Source organism: Fistularia commersonii, chromosome 16 (genome assembly GCF_037954325.1).
Source record: "Fistularia commersonii isolate RoL2024-O1a breed Wild chromosome 16, RoL_Fcom_v1.0, whole genome shotgun sequence".
In the NCBI taxonomy this organism is placed as follows: Eukaryota; Metazoa; Chordata; class Actinopteri; order Syngnathiformes; family Fistulariidae; genus Fistularia; species Fistularia commersonii.
Window position 1 is genome coordinate 11406973 of NC_141299.1, and position 26656 is coordinate 11433628.

The 26656-nt window shown below is 40.0% G+C and overlaps 1 protein-coding gene across 3 annotated transcripts in view; it reads left to right on the top strand.

Annotated features, from left to right (window-relative positions):
* The first annotated feature begins 318 nt into the window (after nucleotides 1-318).
* The window catches only part of cep350 (centrosomal protein 350), a 32048-nt gene continuing 5710 nt past the window's right edge, over nucleotides 319-26656 (top strand). Inside the window, exons 1-34 of one of the 3 annotated variants that reach the window (XM_086161456.1) lie at nucleotides 319-618; nucleotides 2526-2614; nucleotides 2781-2824; nucleotides 2956-3061; nucleotides 3715-3877; nucleotides 4296-4963; nucleotides 5110-5223; nucleotides 5701-5814; nucleotides 7725-7841; nucleotides 8993-9732; nucleotides 9858-9976; nucleotides 10590-11584; nucleotides 11918-12056; nucleotides 12255-12421; nucleotides 12673-12850; nucleotides 14210-14403; nucleotides 14638-14801; nucleotides 15888-15998; nucleotides 16121-16261; nucleotides 16437-16567; nucleotides 16798-16905; nucleotides 17008-17225; nucleotides 17313-17527; nucleotides 17987-18259; nucleotides 18881-19030; nucleotides 19187-19347; nucleotides 20849-20971; nucleotides 22558-22790; nucleotides 22952-23130; nucleotides 23426-23570; nucleotides 23970-24130; nucleotides 24256-24389; nucleotides 24470-24531; nucleotides 24633-26518. In XM_086161456.1, the coding sequence (XP_086017582.1) occupies nucleotides 2539-2614; nucleotides 2781-2824; nucleotides 2956-3061; nucleotides 3715-3877; nucleotides 4296-4963; nucleotides 5110-5223; nucleotides 5701-5814; nucleotides 7725-7841; nucleotides 8993-9732; nucleotides 9858-9976; nucleotides 10590-11584; nucleotides 11918-12056; nucleotides 12255-12421; nucleotides 12673-12850; nucleotides 14210-14403; nucleotides 14638-14801; nucleotides 15888-15998; nucleotides 16121-16261; nucleotides 16437-16567; nucleotides 16798-16905; nucleotides 17008-17225; nucleotides 17313-17527; nucleotides 17987-18259; nucleotides 18881-19030; nucleotides 19187-19347; nucleotides 20849-20971; nucleotides 22558-22790; nucleotides 22952-23130; nucleotides 23426-23570; nucleotides 23970-24130; nucleotides 24256-24389; nucleotides 24470-24531; nucleotides 24633-26518 (8529 nt within the window). In that variant the 5' untranslated portion in view covers nucleotides 319-618; nucleotides 2526-2538. The remainder of the gene's footprint in view (nucleotides 619-2525; nucleotides 2615-2780; nucleotides 2825-2955; nucleotides 3062-3714; nucleotides 3878-4295; nucleotides 4964-5109; nucleotides 5224-5700; nucleotides 5815-7724; nucleotides 7842-8992; nucleotides 9733-9857; nucleotides 9977-10589; nucleotides 11585-11917; nucleotides 12057-12254; nucleotides 12422-12672; nucleotides 12851-14209; nucleotides 14404-14637; nucleotides 14802-15887; nucleotides 15999-16120; nucleotides 16262-16436; nucleotides 16568-16797; nucleotides 16906-17007; nucleotides 17226-17312; nucleotides 17528-17986; nucleotides 18260-18880; nucleotides 19031-19186; nucleotides 19348-20848; nucleotides 20972-22557; nucleotides 22791-22951; nucleotides 23131-23425; nucleotides 23571-23969; nucleotides 24131-24255; nucleotides 24390-24469; nucleotides 24532-24632; nucleotides 26519-26656) is intronic. The other 2 variants (XM_086161457.1, XM_086161458.1) reach the window with 2 other exon arrangements.

Here is a 26656-nt window from a genome sequence, read left to right on the forward strand (position 1 = left end):
TTATTTCTGGCTATCTTTTTTCCGTCGTTTTTTATTTTTTGATTATTATTTTCAGTTATTTATCTATTTGATTTTATTTTCCAATCAATTTTCGTGAGGGTGGAAAAGGAGTACGATGGGGCATTTGTGACGTCATAGCAAGGTCAGCGAATCAGGTTCGGCCTCTCGTCTTCGGTTCTTTTGTGTAGTTCAGCTTGTGCGAATGTGGGAAGCGACGGTGACGAAACCACATTTGACGTGGCCGAATTCTCGCGATATTTCGGCCAGTCACTTTACCAGGGACTGACCCGTCTTGGATACACCAGTTTCGCCGTTGACAAACGTCAACATAGTAACCCGGGAAAGGTAACCTCAGAGGCGCGCAGTATCATTTGTTCTGGGAAAATCCGATCTTGGTGTATATATTTAGTTAGTTTACAAATACTGGTGATGATAACAATGGGTACATGTTGCGGAAAAAGTTGTTTACGTAGTTGGTAAAAGTGTTAGCTAACGTTAGCTAGCTAAAGCTAACATTAGCAAATAGACCGCGGAAGTCTAAAGAAGTACCTTTAGAATTTTCTCATCATGACTCGGACAGAATGACTGTGGACCTTTAAAGACATCTCTACAGCGAAGGTAGGTGATGTTTAATTGTTTCAAAGTTGTCCTTATAACCAATGACTTCCCTGTCAGCTAACATTAACATGAACTCTAATCAGTTGGCGGCGCCGGCTAATCCTCGGGCCGAAGCCCGAAGTAGTAGAAAGTCTTGATTTTGTTCCACCGTAAAACCTATAATTTAGCTGACGAGTTTTGAAAGTAGAATATACGAAAGACAGTTGTACCCCAGTGTTCATCGCAATCGGAAAAAATAAATACGTGATCCATAGATGGTTTCCCATTGCGCGTACGACTAATTTCGGAATGTAGTGTTTTTATCGTTTACTATAACATTCAATGACTTAAACAGTGATACTTTGCATTCGTTGGTAGATAGTTGTCACTTGCCGATTTATCGTGTAGTGGTATTGTATTGTAATTGTGAAATATATTTAATAGTTTCTTTGTTGACAACACCCACTCGTTTATATAGCGGTTGTTTAAGTTGATGTGTCAGCCTATACTCTTCTCTCTGACACTGTCAGCTCTGTTGAGTACATCAAGTACATCTTTTGAGTACATCATTTGACAGCATCATTAAATAAACGAAGTTAAAGTCCCAGTGACCCATAAAATGACATCAAGTAAGGCTTGTTTGAGATGCGTATTCTAGGATTGATTAAAAGTGATTTACACATAATGTAACATTATTAGTATAATATAACATTTCAAGTGACAAATTTTTCGGTGTTGAGGCTTGAATGCTGTCCCACATGACTCACATTGCTGACATTAGTGGCCTTAGGATCTATTGCAACATGACTAATGTCCAACTTTGATGTTGTTTCAAGTAACCTCAATCCAAAAAGTGGGATAATCAACAGTGAAGTAGAACACCGCAGTGTGGTTGCATGGAAACCACTAAAGAGTAAAACAGTTTTCATTTTCTTCAGTTCCAACTTGTCCGTAGGACCCCAAAATATGGCCACCGATTGCTTTGAAAAGAATTATTTTTTCGTTTGTAATTGTCATTTTCATTGGGTCATTATATCGTACTGTCATCGAGTGAGATGGAAAGTTGATGTGCTTACATGGATTATATTGTTCTTCTGTTTAATTCCGCTTTATGAGATTTTTTTGGTAAACAAGCAATTGACTATAGTCTCGTTAGCGTTCATAATCAATGTCATAAGCACAAGATAATATATCAGCTGGAGTTGCTCTTGGTAACAAATCATGTTTATATGAAATCAAGTAGGAACAGAAAAAAATTTCTGTCAGTCTCTTGTGATCACCTTAGGGCAGTGCGATGTTGTTCTGAGTTGTCTGCATGACTGTCAGTCCTTACTAAGGGAGTGCAAAACATATTCACAAAGGAAAAGCCTGAATAGTTATCAGCAGCTTGAGCTTGAAGAATCTGACTAGTTGGGGTTGTCTGGTTAGAATAAATATTTTTGAGTAATAAAGATGTACTCTGTGAACATTTTAGGTACATAGTCTATATCAACCCAGTTGCATTACAACAGGATTCATGTCAACATTGCATGCATGATATGTTAAACTCCTGTCTGCCTTGCTCTCCTTAGTGTCAATCTTTGTAAGGTTGTGTTGTCGCAGAACCGGTTTTAAATGGCAAGGTGACATGTAACTGTTGTGTCAACAAGGTGTTATAATAGATGCGCATGTTCTACTTGGAATTAATGTGGCTAGCATTTTTCTTGTGTATTTTGCTGCCTGTCATCTTCAAAACCATCCTTTGACAGAGTAAATAGCTTTTGTATTCAAAATATTTATAATTCAATTTTTTTTTGTTTATATCTGGATTGTGTGTTAAATATAGAACAAGAGTAACCCAGGTGTTATGCATATCATTTATTAGGCTAATTTATGTGATATTTACATTTGTTGAGTATACCTTATTTGCATATGTCTTATGGCTACAGGTGATTGGGAGAGATGAGGAGTAGCAAGAGAAGTTTGGTGCCTTTCAATACCTTTGCTCAGCAGCCTGCCGATCACAGTATAGATACAGGTGTGTAAAGGGTGTAAAAGTGGCCGTGACCTAAAATGATATTCATTTTTGGTAGACCACTTGAATTAAAGTTCATTATGTAACTGTCATGTGGCTTGTTTACCTGGGAAAGTGTTCAAGACCAGCCAGTGTAATGAAGTCTCATTCTTTCTTCTCTCTTTGTCAGAGTTGACAACTGCATGGAAAACTTTGGCTCAGTCCAAAGCTGCTGTAAGTACTTTCAGAACAGTTGTGCATAAAATTGCACAGTATGAAAAAAATCCATGTAGTTAAGCTTTCAAAAAGAATTGCCATTTCACCCGTACCACACAAAGGGTCTTACATTAACACACTCTCTATAGCTGCGGCACATAGAAAATCATCTGGAGGCAGGTCCAGGGACAGCAGTCCTCGACCCTGTCATGGACTCACCCAAGAAGAAATCTTCCAGGACAGTAGCCTGTTGGGGTGAGTTTTCTAATTTCATATCACATATATTTGGTATATAAATGTTGATCCATTCTAATCAATGTCTTTATCTTTAAGGGTGCACCTCTACTGAAACAGAATCTCTAAAGGTCCAGTCTTTTGAATCACAATCACTTTATTTGTCCCTAGAGGCAATTGAAAGGCTCATGGGGTAGCAAGCATCCAGGAGAAAGGATCCAGCATTTATAAATAAACCTGTACAATAGACTACACAAATGTACAAATTGCTGTTCAATAACAAACATCTGTAGATCTGTACAATGGCCAGAGAGAAAATTCTACATCATTACAATATGCTGAACATCTATACAAAGGAAGTATAACATTAGCAGCATAACACTTAGGGGAAAGGGAGGCCAAGTAAGAGGGGTTTCCGGAGCTGTTTGGAGTTGAGGAGCTGCCTTGAGTTGTTTTGTTGGTACCACTTTGTAACACCACTGTAAAATGGATGTCCTGCACTTAAACATGCCCTCTAAATAGAGAATATCATATTGATTGAGGTGAAAGTGTCTAAAAACCAATTTGAACAGCAGCTTTCAATATAATCGTCATTTGATTCATTCTTGTTTTGTAGTTTTGTGATAGTATATTCACCACAATAATGAAATCTTGTTACCCTTCCCCTATCACAGATGGACAAAATGATGAAACTGGAGGGTCTTCAAAGTACAGGGCTCAGAGTCATCCAAATTCTAAAAAGGAGAGCTCACGCAGCCCGCTGAGAAATGCCACCCAGGACAGCAACGTCCGTAAGAACCACAGTGTGGAATTCAGGGATCCCCTGGCCTCTTACAGGTAGATACTTCTAATACAGAAGTAAAACGCACTGCTCCCTGTTCTCATTTGCTCAATATTGTGTTTTGTGTATTCAGGTGATTACACATACACTAATATTACGTCATATCCAATTAACTTATTAAAATTTCAAAGGGCTTTTGTTGACAGTCATTCTAAAACAATTTCTTGGCATACTTACGGCTTTGTTGTTGATCTTGATTTAATACTGTTTTGTTTTTTTTCAATCATTAAACGTGCCTTACCCAAATCTTACCTCTCATAAATGTTCATTTATTTATGTATCGAACCTCTGCCATATATCCATGAATAGAAGCAAAGCTTATGTGTGGTTTCCCTTCATATGCTCACTGAGGGGTTAACAAAGTGGAAAATTGCAGTCCTTTTCCTGATCCTATGTAATCTGGTTTGAATGCAGAGAGGCCTCCCCTCTTCCACATCCCTCCTCCCAGCCGGTGGCCAACACTCTACAGACAGTGCCGGGATCTATTTGCCTATCCTCTTCACCTCCATCAGATCCTCAGCTTGCCCATCTTGTCTACCAGAGAGGCACCAAGGACAAACAGACAGACAGGGACCTAGACAGTGCACACTCCTCTGCTTTACTGAGCTCTGAGATCCACTACCTCAATAACCAGTCACCCCTGGACTCCCTGAAGACTCCAGTCAAGCAATCACACCCTTCAAGTATTGGAGTCCCTGCAAGACAGGGTATTAAAGAGGACCGCACACCCAAAGCACAGTTTGATCAAACCATGGATTGCCAGGATTTAACCCCATGTGTAGTTGCAGTCCAGTGTTCAATACGCAGAAGGGACGGCACTCCTTCAAGCAGTCCGGTGTCAGCCTCCCAGCGGTTGGAAAACCTGAGGCGGCATCAGCCGGACGACAAACTGGAGAAGCTCAAAGAGCGTATTCGAAGGCAGAGACAACATTTGGAAGAGGCTGCACAGAAGGAGAAGTTAGTGGGTTATTTGGAAAAGCCTGTAATGACAGCTGCAAGCATGAACACTGGTGGCACCAATCATATCCCCACAGCCAAAGTTCGAAAAGTAGCAGCAGCACCACCTGCTCCAATTTACAAAGGTAGGTTTGCTGCAAGATTTGCTCTTTCCTAAACCTTATTTTTCCTTTGTTTAAATACTACCTTAAGAGAACTATAGATATGATAGCTGGTTAGTAACAAAGATTTTAGACTGTCCATCTCACATTTTCAATTCATTTCCTCTCAGGTTTTAACTGTATCGAGACAAAGATCCGAATTCCAGATGGGAAACTTTTAAAAGAGGAAGACTTTCCTAACTTCAGCAGAGAATTGTACAGTGACCTAGCAAGACAGTATACGGGTAAGCCTAGAAAATAGCCAGTCCCACAGTTCCTTTTATGTAGCTGTACACATTCACAGGGTCATACACTTAATGTTTTGGCAAGGCTGCGATAACAAGATTTTTCAAAGCAAAAGTGAATTTTGTGCTTGTTAGAGGTATGATACTCGCAAATCATAGCTCAATGGAGAAAAAAAAAAATGGAAAATTGATTAGATGTCTAGTCTGACTGAAGTGAGACTGCTCGCCTGACTAAACATATCTTGCTCTGGTGAGTCACTGTAATAGATTTTATTTATGGGTAACTCGGTTGTATTGATCTGTTAGAATGAAACACAAATAATGTAATAGCTGTATCTAAATGTAGCATTTATTTTGCCTGTATGCATAAGGCCCTGCCAAAGCATTGCCTTGTTTCCCTACAGATTTTTGTACTTCTGTCTCTTAATGGCATATACTTGAAAACTGTATTAACACCTCTATGTGCTGTTTGCATAGAAGGAACCATAACCAAGGAACAGAAAGGGGAAAGATCCAAAGACAGAAGGTCAACAAAAACAGTTCGGAAAATCCACAGAGCCCCTACCACTTCTGAAATGAATACAAAACCAGGTATAAAATCATCTTTTTAAGTAGTCATAATGTTTTGGTTTTAGCTCTTACTGCTCACGGCACGATTTGAGAAATGTATTATCATCATGTATTGCAGCACACACTACAAAGCAATATCTACTGTATGTTGTTTTCCCTAACTTGCCCTTGGCCTTTTTATATCAATTTTATTTTATGTTATGCCTGGCTTTGTTCCAATTTCCTTGCTGGGCTTCTGTATAGACTTTCCCCAACAAAGATGCTTTCAGAGATGCCAGTAATGTATTGATTTTTCATTTCTTATACTCTGTGTGTGTGTAACACAATAACATTAATTTTAGAATAATTTCTTAAAAAACTCAGATCAAAGGTCATCTTAAGTAATTTTTAGATTGCTGTATTTAGTGTGATCTTTTCTTTCATCGAGTTGTCCCAATCAAGGCCACTCCTTGTCTTTAAGTGCATCAAACAGTGATGTTGCTGTCTCCCAAGGCCGTTTTGACTCACATCTTGACGAAATGGTCAGAGACCACATGCCACTCATCATACTGAACAACAAGTAGTGCTTCCAGGCTCTCATAGGAAAAATCATCACCACATGCTGTGGTAACATGATCATAGCACAGCTCTGACAGCTGATGAAATTTCCCCTGCAGGCTACCAAGATGTAGCTTAAAGCACACACGTAACTGTACTTGCTAGATGTAGTCTGATAAACCTGCAAGATAGATAGGGATATGTCCTTTGTATGCTTCCTCTTAAGACCTTTTCCTTTAGGGCTCTTTGTCTTATGTAAATCAGATTAAAATATTGTTATACATTTGACATGTGCAAGAGGGTGTAGATGAATTCTGTTGTAGCCTGGTGACACAGGTGATTCTGTCAGGAAAGCCTGAGTTGGCATCTGTGAAGAGCATGGCATATATCAAACCTGATGTATCTGACTTGTTGCCTTCAGTTGGCTGCAGGAACTTTATAAGCTGAAGACATTATTTGAAATTATCAAAGGATCTGTATGCAATTATCAAAATACTACATAAATATAGGGAAGCTGATGAGTTTTGAAATGCTACTCTCACTTACTCTTGTTTGAATAGAACTTTGATGAAATGCTCTTCATAATTTATTTCATTTACTCACCATTTGTTTATTTCAAACATTTTCTCAACTTTGCCTTTCATTCTTTTAAATCTTTCAGTTTTCGGTTGAAGATGAGCTGGCAAAAGATTCAGACATTTTTAGAGTGTCGTTATCTGTGCTGTATCAGTCAAAACAACACCACCTTGCTCTCCCTCAAGTGAATGAACCCTCTGTATATTTGTTTGTGGAGCCGCACAATATGACAGCTGTTTTTCTGTTGTTCTGCATCTAACTCTGACTTTTTTCCATGTCATGTAGCATAGATCAGTTACTAAATTTGTAGCCCAGGTTTATCTGCCTCATCTATCAAGCGCAAACAGTTTATGTGAAACTAACTTCTCTTCTTGAAAGTCCTCAGAAGTAATAGTTCCGAGTAGAAAAGTTGTTTGAGTTGTACTGTCATGCCTAGAATTTTGAAACAACAGTGGGTAAGCACAAGCTTACATAAAATGTATTTTATTAGCAAAGGCTCAGAGTCACCTGTTCACTGAACTTGGGAAAAAAACATGTGGCCAAATTTAAGCCCAAGTTCTTTTAACAGCATCATAGCAAGTGATTTCACATGTCACTGATAATATGATATATACATATATGTATATACACACACACACACGCACACATATTGTCAATTAAGATATGTAACTTCGTGATGAAATCTTTAGTGTGTTAAAGGTCAACATTGATATCGATATTGATGCAGTTGTGTTTTATGAGGTTAGAATTGAAAAAAAAATGTACAAAGTATTACTTTTTTTGGACAGCCAGGTCTTATGATGTTTCTTTTTCCTCAGTGATTAGTCCTGCTTCTTGGCGCGAGGGCCAGAAGTTAGTAAAGTCCATCCTCGGTCCATTTCCCAAGCTGCCAAGCGACGACAGGGCCCAGCTGGCTGACAGAAAGAGTCGAACAGGTGGGACTCAGAGACTCAGACAACTGAACGCATGCCCATATATGCTACTACACAAATCTTGTAAGACTGTGTAAGGCAATTTCATAGTACCAATTGCTGATCCACTAATAATTCAGCCATCTCGACCATAAACATTTTACCAGTGGTCCTCTCATACTGCTTGGCATAGTGACAGTTTTTATGGCAGTAGAAACGGTGAGAGAAAGTTGATTAGCAATCACAGCTTTGAACAGCGATTCAGTGGCTTCACACCACAGTTTTATCTTTTTATTGTTTAATTGTTTTAATATTGTCCGAATCATAAATTGTTTTATTTTAAGATAGTCGTTTTACAGTCTTTTTCAAGGGCCTAGTAATGTTTCACCCGTCACATTTTTATATAAATATCAGCACTGTGTGCACTTACTTGTTATAGAGTTTCTTTTATTGACTGGGGGGATAAATTATACAATTTAAAGTTTGTTGTTTTTGTTTTGATACCAGGGGCTGATTACAAAAGCAGACAAAAGGATATTGCAAAATTAAGAAATGTGGCTTGTGTTGTAAATCCTGTCTCTTTGGTTCTGTATTTGTGTTTGATACCATTGACCTGAAGAAATTAAGATGGACTGGCTCTGTGGCTGGCGGCGCCATTAATCATGGCCTAATTTCACATGTTTGCCCTCACAGCAGGCACCATGGAATCTCAGAAATTGTCAAGAAGGGCCAGGAGAGGCTCATCACAGACATGTTGGGCACTGCCTGGATTAGATCCTGAGGAATTTTCAATTTGGCCCAGATTAGTGTTACCATGGCAATCTTGTTCCCCAAGACTTGATTTTTGTACGATTCTTTGGGTCAACGCTTCGACTGTAGAGACTTTTAAATCTTTTCTTAGTACACAGCAAACAGTGAATGACAGGATAACTTTGCAGGGATTTGTAGTCTCCCATTTACCTAAAAAGCTTGGAAAAAACCTGGAAAAAAACAAAGAAAAACTACTCATTCAGTAACTCATGACATAAATTGTAACGTTTAAGTGTTGAATTTCACTTAAAGTTCATCAAGTTTGCTGGAACTATAGATCTAGATAGGAGACTTCCTTTGTTGTCACCACTGACTTGAATACCAGATCCACTTGTACATTTTTTCATTGTTGTGAATGTCCACAGCTTCACGTCACCACTCCAGTACAGAGCCACCCTTGAAATCAAACCAACAATCACGCCCTAAAAGTAAAGAGAGGTGCCACAGTGCATCCCGGGGTGAGTCCAAAAGTCGCTCCACAGCGGAATCTAGGCCCTCATCTGCAGCGCAGGACAAAAACAAAGCAGGCGTCAGCACAAAAATATTGTCAGCAGACATCCGGGGCATACTTGATGATCTTCAACTGGACTGTAAGCCGGATGAAAAGGAGGAGAGGGCCCGGCAAAGGTCCCGAAGAGGGAGCGGTGGAAGGAGAGGAAGAGGGGCATCAGTGTCACGAACAAGGACTCCGGTGTCTGCATGGGGAACGTCTGTTGCAGCAGTTAGTTCCTCAAGAGGCTGCCAGAGTGCCAGCCCTTCTACACGCATATCAGATTCCGCAAACGTGGCTAACACCGGGCAGAAAAAGCGCCACTATGATGTAGATACCGTTCGGGAATACATCGCCAGACAACAAGAGGAAAGAAAGCGGCGTCAGGCAGAAGAGAAGAAGGCTCTCAGAGAGGAAACAGATAAAAAGAACCAGAGGCTGCAAGACCTCTACAGAAAACAAAGAGAAGCTGCTAAAACAGTATCCCTTCCCTGTGAGTCACCTGTGGCCCCAGTTCAAAAGCGTTTACAAGAGACCTACAGTCAGCTGCTGCTGGAAGAGGCCCAGTTGAGCAAAGACACCACACAGACGCAACCTGCTGCTTCTAGTAGAATGGTACCGTGTTCAGACTTTAAACATTCCCTTTTTTCATTTATTCAAGTGAAATGAATGAATACAACACAAGTTGGAAATAATTTCTCTGAAACATTGTTTGATGTGTGTTAATATGTGCGCCACAGAGACCAATGTACCAGCCATCAGGCGAGTCGGATAAAGAGAATAAAAGGCTGGAGCCACCGCAGAGCCCCTCTAGCAGTGACAGGTCTTTGAATGATCAGCCAGTTCCTCCATTACCCAGGTAAACACTGAGAGAAAACTGTCATATCTTATTACCAAAAAATGTGTGCGGAATTATGATTTCTGAAACCAGATAAATGGAGATTAGTAACTAATTCTTTGAAGACCCTTTACACCTAGACACAATATCTTGTTTCTTTAAACGCTTGCTTGATATTAACTCGGGAATCACCTGACTGAATAAAACAGAGGAACTGCTTGTTCTTAAATACTTGTTTTTCATAAACACTTCTAGCAAGGGCCCCTCAAGCCTTACTGCTTTGCATTTCAGTACCATGTTCAACAAAAATAGATTTCTTTAATGGCATAGAGATTGTGATATACGATTATAATGTGACCGTTGTCTTGTTATTTGTATTGCTTATTGAAAAAGGATACTTTAATTTTGTGATTAAGCGATATTTTACACTGAACAATTGTTCTGTTTATTTAAAACCGAAACCATCTGCTTTCCAGTATTTGGAACGCCGACACCGATTTCACCAAGGAATCATTCTCTAATAAATTGACAAATTAGAAGTGCTGCACCAGGCTTTTATGCTTAAATATTTGATATTTATCTTATGGACTGCTGTTTAATTCCTTTTTATCTTTTCTTCTGTCTACTGTTGCAGGAACGATAGAGATTTTGGAGTTGTCTCTTTTATCCAGCCCGACTGCTTGAACCCAGCTGCTTGGCATCCCGCTGGTCCTAGCAATAGTGTACATCTTCTATCTCATTTACTCAGGTTGGACACTTCAGTGTCCCCTGGTAAAGTCAAGCACACTCAACAACAAGCCTCCACACCTTCCAACATGTCACAATCGAAGATGTTCCGCATTGAGGCCATCAAAGCTGCGGCGTCTTCCCTCTCAAATCGTTTGGAGAATGAAGCGAGGAAGCTCGCAGGGGAGAAAATCAACTATGGCGTACCTACTTCAATAGATATGGACACTATTGTGGCTCCTCGGCCCTCACAAGCTTTTGTTGATGATGAATGCTGGGCAAGAACACAAGCAGAAGACTCAACGGCAGACAATGATGTGACTTTGAGGATCCAGAGAATTTTGACTAGCATGGGTCATAGTTCATTGAATGAAACAGCCCTTCCAGGAGCTGGAACATTTCATACCAACAGGGGACAGAAAGAAAAGAATAGCACACAGACGAAATTAACAAATGCAACAACTTTTGCTGAAATCCCTGGGCATACTCCGAACAGCTCTGTAAAAGAAAAGAAAAGACTAGTCAGTGGCGTTGAGAGGATAGATAAATTGTCATCCCAGAGAGGAATTGTAGCAGCTGAGGAAAATCAGTCAGATATCCATGACACAAGTGCAGGTTCCCTCAGTGAGGGTCCCCTGCTGAGTGAAGGGAGCCTTTCTGAAGATGAAACAAGCAATTGTGTACCCAGACCAAGAGATTGCATAGAGGCGGGGGACTACTGTGCTAGTCAAAGAAGGGATTACCAGGGTCTCTCTGAATTCCAGGAGGCAGCTAAGTGCTCAGCCCTCAGTTCAGCCTTTGCTCAGCAGGATACCAGTAAAGCACCTTGGGAGGAGCTGAATAAAGGAAGCCCTTTAAGTGTGATCAACATTTTCACAAAGAATCTTCAGAGCCAAGTTAAAGGTTGGTTATGTATGGCAGCTATTCAAAGGTGGTTATTGGAATATTAGAAATGATCAGTTTTCTGTGTCACTACAAAGAAAGCAATCTAACATCCACATATGCATTATCAATATGTGATGAGTTCCTTTTTGGTATGAAAATGAAACTGACCTCCTCGCCATTTTATATCAACCTCTGTATGTATTAATGTGTGCAAACAATCTGACAAAGTTTTACAAGCCTCAGCACAAATGTAGTATTTCCCTCTATCAATTGTATTGTTTCTGTTGTCATACAATCCGTATACGCGTACTGTAACACAAGCACTGTCTTCTGTTGTACCACACTCCACAGCAAGTGAAAGGAATTCACCTGCCCACTCTTTGCACTCTGGGATTTGCCCCGAGGATGCTGCTGTTTACGAAGAAGACTTTGTATCATCTCATAGCAGTGGAGCTAGTGGGCAGTTAAAGAGGAGCTCCAATTTACACAGGTGACAAAAACACACAAGCACCTGCCTTACTGTGAATGAGCACTAGGTGGCGTTCACATCACACAACAGGATTGTGTCCGAACGATTTATTTATTTATATATTTGATGCAGAACAGTAGTTTACAGGTGCAAGATGATTTCTGTGTTTTGCCAGTATGGTCAGGGTTTTGATCAGGCACCTCTCTGTCTATATGTCAGTGTGAACAGTCACTTTGAGGAGCTGATAAGGAGGTCTCCTTACGAGAAACCCGCTGGCTTTAGTTCACAACATTCATCCTTCCATTCTTCTGCCCATTCGCCGCATCTTTCCTCTGCTTCCACTTCGAGTTCCTCACCACAGTCTAAGTACTCTGCCCAAAAAATAGGTGAGATATGAATTTTCATTTTACATTTTGACTTGAAGAACAGGTCTTTACAGGTTCATTATTCGTGTCCACAGAGTGAAAACTGATTCTATTGATACCTCTGCCAATAGGTCCCTTTAATATTTTGCAATTGAAAACGCTAAAAAAATTGGAAAACAAAAATCCGAATTATGCTTTTCAACAATTATGCTTTTGCAGGTGAACTGTTCATATACTCTGATGCACAATATAACTGGATCATTCCTTTTCAGGAAATGTATCAGACCAAAGTGGTGCCACTCTGGTTGAAGATGAAATAAGCTCATTCTCAACGCCTCCAAAAGAACTGTCATTTGATTCCAGAAGGAAAAGCTCGGATACAAGGGCTGCCAATAGCCACAAGAATTCCCACTGTAATGACGCATTACCATCAGGGCTTTCTAAGCAAAGGTAACAATGTCAGGTGGCTACGAGAGCTACTATTAACTTTATTAATAGCAATTCAAGCATTTGGCAATACCTGCTTCCAGAAGTGATGATTTTATGAAGAGTAGATGGAGCACTGACTGGTCCACAGTTACTTTTTTGTTAGTGTGAAAGTTCCACATAAATGTCAGATGGATTTTAAGTAATGTTTTGGACTTTGCTCATATCATAATGAACCTTAATGAAACCACAACACACTACTTTCTCTCAAAATCTATTGGCCAAATGTGGTTTTAAGTCAGAGATAACAGAAAACATTCTCTATTGGGACTTTGTCCAGGTTGTGGCAGCCTGTCTAAATAGTTTGTGTGGCTCTCTGTTTTGTTGAAAGTTTGAGGCATCTGTATAGTACCCTGTAACAGAAGGAGGCTACAGTCCAACCAAAGACAGAGAACACTGGAACACTTTGTTATCGAGGCCTGCTGGGTGGTTAGTCCGGTCAGTCAGCTTCACCACAGCAAGAGCCTGCTGCCAAGAAGCAAAAAAAAATCCCTTTTAATGTCAGTGCCCAGGGGTTACATTGGAGCCCTTTAATGGCGTTCCTCAGCTCAGGTGACACATTCTTGCCTATCTGTGGAGACTCTGTCTATAGGTTAAAGGCATACATTTTTACATAATTATGTTCCTCCTGGTGCCTCACACAATAGATGTTATTGTACTTTAAAGGAAGTGACTCAGGGCCTGTGTCCTCTAAGCATTGCTATCAAGCAGCTTGCAGCTCCAGAAAAATGTGCTTGAACTAAATGCTGGGTGTGGGTTTGGGATGTGTATTCAGATCTGCAGTTGACAGAATAATACTGAAGTATCAACAATTGAGCAGTTTGTCTACCTGACATAAGCAAAGTCATAGTCAGGATTTTGGTCTATTTTGAAATCTAATCTAAACATAAATCACTAAGATTTTACAATATTGTTCTCTGGCAAAACTTGTCTTTTGCTTTAATATTGTTGTTACTTTTCCGATTATTGTGTCTTGGAAAAAAGTAACTTGATTACATTTCGAGTTGATGTACTTTATATGTCTACTCTGCTCAAGTGTGGAAGTGGCCTTTATTCTAATGATTTTAGACCCTGTTTAGTGTTTATCCTTGAGGAGCACAATTTATCCATTCACAGCCGGGGCCTGTCACAGTTAAGCCACGGTCCACTCAAGAGCTCACAGGGCCCTGGATCCATCTTGTTTCGGGGCCTTCTCCTTCTAAATTATTCTTCAGTGAAAACCCTAAGCCTTTGAAATCTCACCATCATATCACCTGAGGATACTCTCTACTCTTAGAATGAGCAGTGATGATATGCAATTCTTTACTTGTGTTTCATTCCTAGTTTGGGGTTGGATGGGAAGAAGTCTCCCGCAACAAGGCCTAGACTGGCGTCCCCCTCTGGCTTTCCAGACTCTAGTTCTCCTCCAGGACCTGATGGTCCCAGTGAGCCCCTGAGAGGCGGCTCATTGGTTGACCAGAATTTCATGCATGCAGGCACATCAGGTCATTATTGTAGAGAAGAAACCATAGCCCCAGGTAATTATAATTACTAAGTGTTGCATTTTGTGTTCTATTGGATAGTATAAGCAAGCAATCTTATTACCGGTACATACGTTTTGTAATACCTGCTTCAACTTTGTTGTTACACCTGTTGGTTGTGTAACAGAGGTCCTCACATTTCATAATGGGAAGAAAGACGAAACATGTTGTTTAGGCAATTGGTAACACCAATAAATGCATATGCTTTCCTTATATCAAATCCATCCTTAGGTGAACTACAGTATTCGCCTGCTGTCTTGCAACAACGTATGGCAGTAGAGCTTCACTACCTGGAATCTATTGAGGAGTCCGTCAGGCAGCTGGGGGATGTTGAGAGGCTGATGGGTGTCTCCATGGCTCAGCAGGAGAGTGCATCATTGGCCCAAATGCTAAAGGTTTTTGCTTACAATATTCGTACCTAGTTTGACAATGCATTTATTAGTTGTCGAAAAAAATCTCACAGCAATGAAAATCTCAATAGTTATGGCAGTAGTCTGTGAATTGCAGTTGTGTATATACAGTGGTACCTCAGGATACGAATGTAATTTGTTCTAGAAGCAGGTTTGAATGTTGATGCTATTTATTTATTTATTTATTTATTTATTTATTTATTTTATTTCATTATTTATTTATTTAATATGTATCTTAAATGAATTTTTCCCATTTAAAATAACAGAAAACTAATTCATTTGTTCCCCCCCAAAGCTCACAAAATAAGGATATTAATATAGAAAAACACTGAAAAAGAAGGATAATAATAATGTAGGGGACGTCGAAAAGAAATTCATGGTTATTGTAAACTTATAGTGTTGTAATATGAATCCTTACCTCATACACAGACGACTGCAGATGGCGGCGAGTGGTTACTAGGATACGAGGGAGGCTAAGAACATAGACACTGAGCAAAAAACATACACTTACAATGAATTTTATTACACATTACAATAATCTAAAATTTGAATTAAAATTAACTTAACATCCCGGTCCTTAACAGCGGTCAGAAGTTTTTCAAGGTGAGCGCAGCGAGCAGCATAAATTCAGAGGATGCAGCAGCATCATGAAGCATTTTCGATTTGCGAGGGCAAATCACAATTTCACTTTTTTTTTTTTTTTCGTATTTCAACGATAGAATTTGCTTGAATCACGCTTCGTATCTTAAAATTTCATATGTAAAGTGAATTGTATTTTAAGTGGCCACGGTACTGTATATGCAAAATGTCTTCCAGTAGTCTTGAAGCTGTGCAGTACAATAAGCTCTGCAGTATAATTTCCTTTTGTTTGATAAATTTCATGTAGTCAATCAATTTTTAATTTAATCAAATCCATCAAAGTTTAATTTTAGTAATCAGTTATGTAGCCGAGATAACCCATGAAGGCTTTTTGCCTTCATTTTTGTCATTTATGACCTGATTACAGTTTCAGATTTGTAGATATATTCAGATTTAGTGTACTAACTAACTGACTTAACTTTTGCTCCACAGGCAAAGCAACAGCGCCATGAGCATGACCTTTATGAGCTGAAGATCAAGGCTGAAAGAGAAGCTCTCGAGACTAAATTACAGCTGGAGGAGAACCGACAGCGGGTGGCCAGGGTATAACTTTGCACACAGTAGTGGCTAATCATTTAATTTTCTTCTCAGAATAAGAATGCACATTTGAAGGTACGAGTGCTATTTCTCTTCATATGTTTGCATATCATTTTAATGATATCCAGGCTCATATAGAACTGCAGGAAAGCTTGGCAGTGACACAAAAAGAGACTTTGGAGAGTCTCCAAGATGCAACTACGAAGCTGATGAGTCAACAAGCTGAGGCAGCTCGGTACACAGCCAATGCAGCCCGACACATTAAGGAGGTTAGCAAACACTGACTTTCCTCTCTTCTTGGAGACAGCCTGTACATTTTTATTTGAACAAAAAGATATTAATTATGGGGTTCCTATGGATATATATCAGACATAAGGAATACAAAGCTGCTGGTTCAACAGTCATCAGATATTTTGAATTGTGTTTGTGCTGTTTTTCCACAAGATGACAGAACTGGCGCAGTCACATATCACAGGAGCCTTGGCTGTCCCTGCTCCTGTGATCGGCCAGCACCAGCGGGAGGAGAAGCGAAGCTCCTTTGCAAAACAACAAGAGGAGAAATCTGACTCTGACAGGTGAAATAACGAGACCCTTTTTCAGTACTTACCTGAGTTACGTGTCTTAAGGCCCCAGTTGTGTTGCCAAAGTCTATAATAATCTGCCAAATATCAGTCTGTCATATGCTGTAATTTTGCACATTTGAGTTTTTCAAACATTACCACTCACAAAAATATCTTTATTCATTGGTCAAATCCTTGTAAGCATTTACCATTCGGCACTTCTGCATAATCTTCACAATCCTCAGCTTCCAGACCGAGGGTTCAAGCAAAGGGATCCGGACGAATGAACCAGAGTCTTCACTGAACAGCGTCAGTCACTCTGACTCCATACCCTTCATAAGATCCAGCCTCAGGTATCAAATGGTGCCTTTATTGAATTTGAGTTTTACTGTTTAGTCTTTTTTTTTTTTTTTTTTAAAGCTTAAGATACATTCAGTCTGTCTTTTTTTTTCCAGTGGCGCAGACTCAAGTAGTCAACATAACCCGTCACACACATCAGGGGATCAGAAAGAACAGGGAAAAAAAGAAGTGTCGGAATTAAAATGGAGGAAAGGGGGAAACGAACAGAACACACAGGGAGAAGCAGGTGACGCTTCCATTGAAGAAGAACTTCCTACAGCTTTCAATGACTCTGTCTGCAGTGACAGCATCCCCTCCGTAGTGGATGACAAAGGTAGCAGCAGGCCACTAAGATACATAATGTCCTGAGTTATATGTTTTTCTCCTTCAATGCCAAGCTTATCTCATTTTCACTCCACAGGGGAAAGTACATCAGTTATCACTGAGTATTCACTCAAGTTTGATGAGTCCATGACAGAGGATGAGATAGAGGAGCGGTCTTTCCGCTCTTTGTTGCCTTCTGAAGCACACCGTCGTGAGACTATGGAAAAGAGGCCACGCCACCACGAGGAATCAGAGAACAGTGGTTCCCAGCTTGATAAAATATTGGTTTCAGGGGCACACAATATCTTAAAGGTGAGAGGCAGTTTATCATTCATAGATCTACTGTAATTTCCGGACTATTGAGCGCACCACAATATAAGCCGCACAGGCTAGCCGATCGCTATCTTGGGCTTCCTCCTGCGCACTAAAACCGCCAAAGTCTTCTTCGGTGTCCGAGTTGAACAGACTCAGAATTGCCCGGTCATTTCACCTGTCCGATGTGAAGAGGATATATGTTTTAGCAGCGTGAAGCTCGTTAGCCCCCCCCCCCTCAAAAATTCCATACATTAGCCGCATCATTGTTTCAGTGAAAAAAGTCACGGCTTATCGTCCTGAAATTACGGTATATGTTTGCTTACAAAATGGTTATATAGAGTACATTGCATTCCATCACTCTCCTCTTTACTGAAAAACCTCCCAACCACTGACCCTTTGAATAAATGTTTTTTTATCCAATCTAACCTCACCCATTTGACTATTCTATACTGTCAGAATGGGAGCATTGCCTTTTCTAGCGGACAAGACAGCTTTTCCCAGTTCACCATGGAAATGGTTCGTCAGTACATGAAAGATGAAGAAGTGAGGCTGCAGCACCAGAGCTCTCTCTTGGGTCTTCGTCAGAAAGCTCTCAAGGAGAAGATCAGAACTGAGGTTGAGTGGCTTGAGCATCAGAAAAAGCATCTGAGAGACAAGGGTGAGGATGACAAAATGCCACCCATCCGTAAGAAGCAGAGGGGCCTCCTGATGAGACTTCAGCAGGAACAGGTATGGGTAATTGAAATTATGGATTTTTTAAATTCACATTAGATTTGAATAAATATGTAAGCTCTGCTTTTTAGGTTGTCAAATCATTATTGGGTTGCTATATTTGTTATATATACTTTTTGACAGCCTCGGGATTGCTTTAATTGAATGTTTTCGATCAAAACAATTCAGAATTGATCACCCACACTGATTAATTGAGTGCACATTATCTCTTTCCATCACTGAGTATACCTCATTGTTGGATTTCTTACTTAATGGTGTTATTACAACCTGGCTTCAGTGAGCAAAAGAAAGAGAAAATTGCTTGCTCACCATGATCAGTGCACGTGGTAAAATATTTGTTCTGGACTCCGAACAGCATGACTTCCTTTCCTGATTACAACAGGGGTCTGTGTGACTGATGGTACTTTATGATTGGAGGAAAAATGTCTGTGTTTATTGGGACTTTTTCTCGTATAAAGTAAATCAAGCTAAATACTTAACATTTCAAATTCAAAATAACTTGAATTCAATATCCCTGGGGAAATTTAAATTGTCCTATGTAACATTTCCTGGTGTCTATAGTTAGTGAACCCACTACTTGACATAAATTTAGTTTGTTTTTCTCTGCTTCTCTACCAGGCTGAGATAAAACGTCTTCAGGAGGCTAACAAAGCAGCCAGAAAAGAAAGGCAGCTGTTGTTGAAACAGCAGGAGGAGATTGAGCGTATGAGAACTTCTACATTGAGACTGAAAGAGCGTCTCAAGTGTGCTGGGTGTGAAGTATCAGCGGTAAGTAGTGCAACTGATATTACCTACAGAGGAATGCGTAGCAAAGCCATAACTCAGAATTTAAAAAAAAAATCATGAATGCTGTAGGCCATTACTTGAGGCTTTTTTTGCCTTTTATTCTAATTGTCTGCACACACCTGTTCATCTTTGCTCCAGGAGACTCCAATGTTAGAACTACCAGTATCAGAAGCAGCATCACCTTGCATGAGACACTCTGACGACATCCGCACCCCCTCTCCTTCGCCATCCATCTCAGGAAGTGAGACAAGCAGCATTATGCAGAAGCTGAAGAAGATGCGATCTCAAATGGATGAAAAGTAAAAACTCTCAATTTATCATTCATAAAAAAATTAGGGTTTATTAATCCTGAAATATGTTCTTAACTCCTAACAATATTGATTTTCACAGTGGGTATTGTGTGTCTGTCCCATTACCTTGCGATTTTTATTTGCTTATCTTTTTGAAATTCTTTCCCCCAAAATGCTGGAAATTGCCTGAACATATATTTTTCCTGTCAGTCTTGGTTTAATTCGCGAAACACAATCTAGAGACATTTAACAGAGAACTCTTTCCCTTTTTTTTTTTTTTCGATCTCACTGCTAAATGTTCTTTTCCAACTGGGATGAGCCTATATTAAGATGAATTAAGGAGTTTGGATATATTTGTCATCATTATAATGTTAGTTCTAATCACTGTTCTTCCTTTAATAACATAACAGATTTTCTTAACACCACACATTTGAGTAGCAATTAACCAAATCAATATTAGCAGTAATAACACAGAGTTCTGCGTTTATGTTGCTGTCTAAGTTGATTCAGGTGGGTGGAAGAGAAGATAAGCATGCTCCATGTTTTCCCTTTAAACAAGACACCTTTAACTGCTACCCCTCTTAACAGCATTAGAAAGATAGATCTGTATAACCTAACATTCCTGGTTCGATTCCCGACTCCCTAGTTTGTTGAAGTATTGTTGACACTGAACCCCTAACTGCTCCCTTGGCGGTGGTGGACGGTAGCCTATCATTTCCCCCAACGGGGGGGAAGGATAAATTATTATTAAATTATTATTATTATAAGTGTTAGAAACCTTTTTTTCACTTAAGAGCAATCGTACCTTCCTAAAATAACATTAATGGGGGAACTATTCCCAACTATTTTCTGCAAGAAAAGCATAGTTTGTAATCATTGCTTTCTCTTGCCTGACTGGCACCTAAATTTGTTGGGAGTTTTCTCAGGTTTTGAAAACTTCCAAGATTTTTGATCCAGCTAAAGGTTTAGGGGATCAGGTGACTGTAGAGTCTCATGACCGAGAAGCTGCACAAGTGGCTTAATTATTCAGGAAATGAGATTTCAAACTTGGCTATTAATTACATGCCACTCTTTCCTGTCAGATTTGTTGGAAGTTACCCTAGCTTTCCTTTCCCCTGTTCCGGTCGCTCGCAATTACCGGTATTATTGTTGATCATTGCAATCTATAGTTTGTATATAAATATATTGCACACTGGCACAAATAATCACTTTACTTTCCAAAAACCTAACAAATTTAGGAATCCTTTTACTAATTACCAACAAATTTAGCATTTCTTTTTTGACGCAAAACCATTTTCATCGAAAACAAGCATTGTCTAACAGAAACCATCTTATTCCATTGGAATAAATAAAAAAATACCTCATAAGGTTCTTCTCTCTCTCCTTCTCTTTTTTTGTTTTTACCCCCTGTATTTAATGTTTTTCCACACCCACATTGTGTGTTTTGTGTGCTTCCATACCTATATGTTGGTCATTTTATGTCACTTTGTTGTGTGTTTGTGTGTTGTAGACACTGTTCACCTGTCCACTACTTCTTTTCTGTGTTCACGGCCCAGCATTGGGCCTCCCTCAGTGTCTGTCTCCCCAACCTTCACCCTAAATTCCAGCTCTTTATCTACAACCAGTTGGTCAGGTACTGTATAGTGGTTTATGCCTCTTCCGCCGCAACTACACCTAGCCTGACCCCTAGCCTCTTCCTCACCCCAACCACAACCCCACCCCATGGAACATGCTTGTGTTCATCCACTGGCACTGGGTCCTTGTTGGGAGGGGGTTTTAAATGACTGGTTGGGCTGTTTTGGGTTTCTGTGTGGTTTTTAAGGAGTTTTATCTGCAGGATGGAATCAGTGGCGGATCGTGAGTGGAAGCTTGAAAATACCAGGGGAATGCTGCCTTGCTGGAATAAGCTGTCCCTTTGACCCCTTCACTTTTGTTTTGTTTTTTTGTTTTTTTTGTTTATATTGACTTTTGGTGTTTATGTTGTGAGACAAGATGCATATTGAGTGGTCACACTGTTATACATAAGAGCACACTGCTTGTGTTGCAAAAAATTCAAACACCGACTAAAAATTATCACATTGAAAAGTTTTGAGATTGATTTGTGAAGGACAAAGGTCATGCTTATTTTGATTATAACCTTCCTTATTAGCTTGGAATGTTAGACTATGCTGTGATCCATCTCTTGATTTCTTTGGGATTAAATTTTCGACTCTTTCTTCTCAAAACTAACAATGCAGTTTCCGTGCATTTCTCTCAGCATCCTCCAGGTCACACTGTGACTGTTGTTCACTTAGCCCAGTCAATTAAAACATGTTTTGAGATTGTGTTTTCATCAAAATTATTTAGTTTATAACAATGGAATAGTGATGGATTAGTCCGCCTGTTTAATTAACTCCATAAATCTTAACTAGCTCTCTTTATTAGGTAACCGTTTCATTGGATGGGATCATTTGTACAGATAGCCATTGGCTGTAATAGAGTTTAGGGAGGCACTAAAAGAACCCCGTCAGTGTTTGCTCTGTCATCAGTATACATTAGGACAAGAGAAAGGCTCTAAATTAGATCACAGCCAAATAATACTGCGCTGTAATGGCACCCACAGCCGTGGCAGACCACATCACACGACAGCTATACCTGACTCCACAAACTGCTCTTTGTTTGTAACCCAAAATGGGTCGCTGGATTAAAACGTGACAAATTCTCAAGGGTAGGCGCAACAAAGTTAAGCCTTGGTATTTGCAAAACACCCCGTTCTTTTGGAACCTTTGGGTTGCTTATGATGCATGCGTCTGGCATTTCCACTGTTATTTTCCAACTATTCTTTATGGTGACCGTTCATCATCTTTTCTTTTTTTTTTTGCATTTGATGGGTGTTACATTTGTATCTTTGGATACTGATTTCTATTTTGCTGGAAAAAAATAAGCAAGGCATGTCTCCGCTGTATATTGTGTGTTTATGTTGGACAGATATTTGAGGTGAGTTTGCTGTGAAATTTGCTAGCTCAGGTCATTTGTGTCTGCTTGCCTCTGCCATGTTTGATTTAATGCACCAATATCTTAAAAGTCTTCATTTTACTTTATCCTTCCTTCACCACTGTCTTCTTTTCCTTGTCTGCCACTACTTTTTTTTACTCTTTATCATCTTCTATGGTCTCTTCCTCAATGCTTCCATCTTTCCTTATACTTTTTGCCTTTTTATTCTTACCATCAACCTCCCAGGTTCCTAACCAAACGGGAGCAACAGCTGATGCAGAGGCGTCGACATGCTGAGGAGCTGCTGCAGTGGAAGCAGCGGCTGGACAAGGAGGAGGCAGAAGTTCGTAGAATTGAAAAGGAGGCCCTGGCACAGTGGGACAGGGACATGTCAGAGAGTCAGAAAAAGGAGATCTCTGATATTAGTCCCATCTCAAGTCACCTTCAAATCTCAGAGCCAAGAACTGACAGTGAAAAAGGTGCAACTACATATTTCTTTCATGGAGCTTGTAGTTCAAGTAGCTATCAGGTTTCTTGTCAAAACAATTTCTGCACGTCTTTGAAATTAAATACAGGACACACCTTGTGTTATTAGAATACGGTTCAAAGCGACCTAACATTTTTTTCGCCTTATTTTCAGAGTATATAAGTGAGGGTGATTGTTCCCCTGCTACTCCTGGCACCAGTATACACACAGAGGTACAGCCGTCCCAACAAGCACAAAGTGCATCAGTCTCTGACTCAACTTTGGCGTCAGTTCACAGCTGCCCTGCAAATGACATCCAGGACTCTTCGGTCTCAGCCTCTGCAAGTAGACAAGTAAGATCAAATGTTTTCCTTTAGTTCTTATACTTCTGGTATGTGTGGATGTCCTGCATGGCTACTACCTTGACCACCCTTGAGGAAAATTTAGAACTGGAGAACTATGAAAACATGCACAGGTATTTATTAGAATGTCATTGTTAGAGAGTGTTTAGTATAGTTGCACACAATATTCCATAATGGAATGACTCTTATTTTATTGTGCTTGTAATTTCGTGCAGTTACTCAGTCTGACAGTGTTATCATTTTGAAGTAATATTCTTACCCCTTACTTTCTGTTTGCTCTTTCCAGTCCTCTTCATTCAAAGATAGCCCCATTCCTGCTTCTCCGTTCGCTGATGGCAGCAACAAAACCAAGATGCAGCCTCAGTCATCTTCCCAAACCACCAACCAGGACCCAAATCAACTTACTGACACCAATGTTGTCACACAGAGTGGTGAGTTTCTTGAAATCATATGTACGCTGTGAGGGATAGCAAGGCAGAGGAATTTGACCCAACAATCCTGTAGGCCTGCAATACACTCTCAGGGATCATTAATACAAACATTTCCAAGATACCTAACCTGGAAGGATGAAGCCCTCAGCACCGTTTGTATTAATCCAGTAACGAGAATTTCGCTGTGTTGATGTGGACCAGTTTCATAATGTACTGGGCACTGATAAATGCTATTTTAAAACACTATGTATCAAACTGGACCTAATACAATATTGTTAGACGATATATGTTAATCTCCAAATAATTAGATTTGAGTGGGCACAGCATTGGATTACTATTTCCTAATCAGAAACCTGGCACTGCTCTCACATTCTAACTGTGATCTTAATTTGCTCTCAGAGCCCATTTCAGACCAAAGTGACATAGAGAGCCGTATCAAAGCCTTGAAAGACGAACTTAAAAAACGAAAGTTTATGGCCTACCAGCTGAAAAAGGAGCAGAAGAAGAGGCACAAGGAGCGCCTGAAGGCACAAGAAGCAAGCCTACTAAAGCAGCTACAGGTACCTTTGTTTGTGTGACACCTTCTAGTTCACCATGGTGGTGTGTTTTATAACACTTTGCTTGTTTGTTTGTTTATCATTTGTTGCCAGATTTATATCTATTAATCACCACTTTTTGTTTGCAGAACTATAACACCTACATTGAAAAAACAAAGGCGGAATTGAACAAAGAGTCAGAATTAGTTCCTGACACAAAGTCTTTCAATAAAGACTCCAGCTCATCTGCTGAGGAGTCCAGGATCAAATCACCTGCACAGTGGTACAAATCTTTATTATTCATTCATCTGACCATATCATGATGTAGAAATGAGTCGTATTGAACATAATGACTCTCTCTAGGCTTGAAACCCACAAAATCTGCGATTCTGGGAAAACACAAATGGATTCATCAACAGAACCGGGTCAGTTGTTCTACATTTCACAATAAATTCTTAGCATATCCATTTACACACTTTGGCAATAAATTCACAATTAAAAATGTGAATCTCTCCATTTATAACAGGCACAAAATATCTGCCAGATCATGTAAGATCTACCTCATTAATGGAAATTTTATCTGAAGAAGACACGCCATCCGTGACTCCAACTCCTGCGTACAGCAGTCCAGAAGGTCCAGCCTCAGGACTCAAGAGCCTTCTATCCAGACCTTCCTCTCAGAGAACGCCGTCACAAATGAATGAATTTGTGGATGAGAACATTGTATCTGACCAGAAATCCTGTATTGAAGAAGAGCTGGATGTAGTAAGCAGTGATAAGTTTGAGGATCAACAATCGAGTTGTCTTCTCCAGCTAGAAACAGAAGACCATATTGAATCTCAGGAAAAGCTGCTCACATCTAACGATGTTTCCCAATCCATAAGAAGAGAACAGCCCCATCTTAGCCTAGATCAAAATAGACAAGTAAAGACCAGAGATTCATCTGAAGAGGAGAGCTCACGATCAACGAACGTTATCGCCAAAATGGACCTCAAAACATCACAACATCCAAGCCAATCATTCAGCAACCAGTCATGTTCACCTCACTCTGATGCATCTTTATTAAGACAGGAGAAACCCTTGAAAGATGTCAAGACACCGTCTCTCTCAGCAGATGGGTACAATGATGATTTTGAGTCATCAGGGGAGAAGCATCGTAGTTCCAAGACCTCTCAAATCTCGGTCTTCCCTTGTGAAACCAAGAAGTCAACAAAGGAGTACCCTGAAAGGGTGACCCAGGCTGACAGCCAAGAAGAGGAGGTAGAAGAAGAAATAAATGAAGAGCTTAGTGAACATTCTGACCCCAGTAAGGCCAGTCATGAATCTGTTGGACTACTGGATCTTCGTAGGCAGAACGATGACTCTGAGTATGAGAGTAAGAACATTCATTCCAAGCACTCGCCCCCCATTTCACCCATCAGGACTCCTCTTTCTCTGGTTATCGATGAAATGCCAGGCTTTAACATCGGCGACAGAGTTCTCGTGGGTGGTGTGCAACCTGGCACTCTGAGATTTAAAGGCCAAACAAGATTTGCCAATGGTTTCTGGGCTGGCGTGGAGTTGGACAAGCCAGAAGGAAGCAACAATGGCACTTACGATGGCATCGCTTACTTTAACTGCGATGAATGCCATGGCATTTTTGCTCCGCCAGACAAAGTCACGCATCTGCCAGACAAGTTTGAGGTCTACGCGGACACCACAGAGGACGAAGACTCCTTTTCAGACGATTTCTCAAGAAAAGGGGATCATAAATGTAAAAAAGACAAGGACAAAGGCTCAAAACAAGAAAGTCCCAAGTATAAACATGACAAAACCTCTCAGAGCTTTGGATTTGGAAACAAAAATGTGACTACTAAGTCTGAGGATCAAAATCACGATTCCAGTAATCAAGACATATCAAAAAATGACAAAATATGTCTAATTTTGGAAGATCAACAACAATCCAAATATCCATTTTCTAATGACAAGAGTAGAGACATCATTCTGGATTTTGAGAATTCATCTACCCCTCTCTTCACAAATAACAAGGAAAGAATCAGCCTGGATAAAAGCAGTAAGAGAGCAGTCGCTACCTTTATTGAGGAGGAGGACATGTATGCTCCCCGTCCATGTACTCCTGCTGATATTTCCAATGATGGAAGAGTTGACAAGGAAGACCAAAAGGAGAGAGTTATTCTGAACACATTGGCAGACGAGCTGCTGAACAGCTTTGTAAAGGACACAGTGAAACAGTTCGCCCAGATTAAAAAAGTTAAAGAGCAGAAAATTGAGGCATCAAACCAGATGAATGGAGAGCTCTTTGAAAATGATGGCAAAGAACAGATTATATCCCTGGAACAAGGAGATGGTCTACCCTTCTTTTTGCCCGCTGAAAAAGAGGAGCTGTCTTCTCCAGAGTTATGTAACCGACCGGTAAGAATACCTGACATTTTTTTATGAAAACTAGTAGTAAAAAATGTAAGTACAGCAAAAATGTTAAGAACTGCCTGACCTACCCATTTCCCTGAACACTATTAACTTTTCTTCCAAGTGCGCTGCCCCAAATCTGTC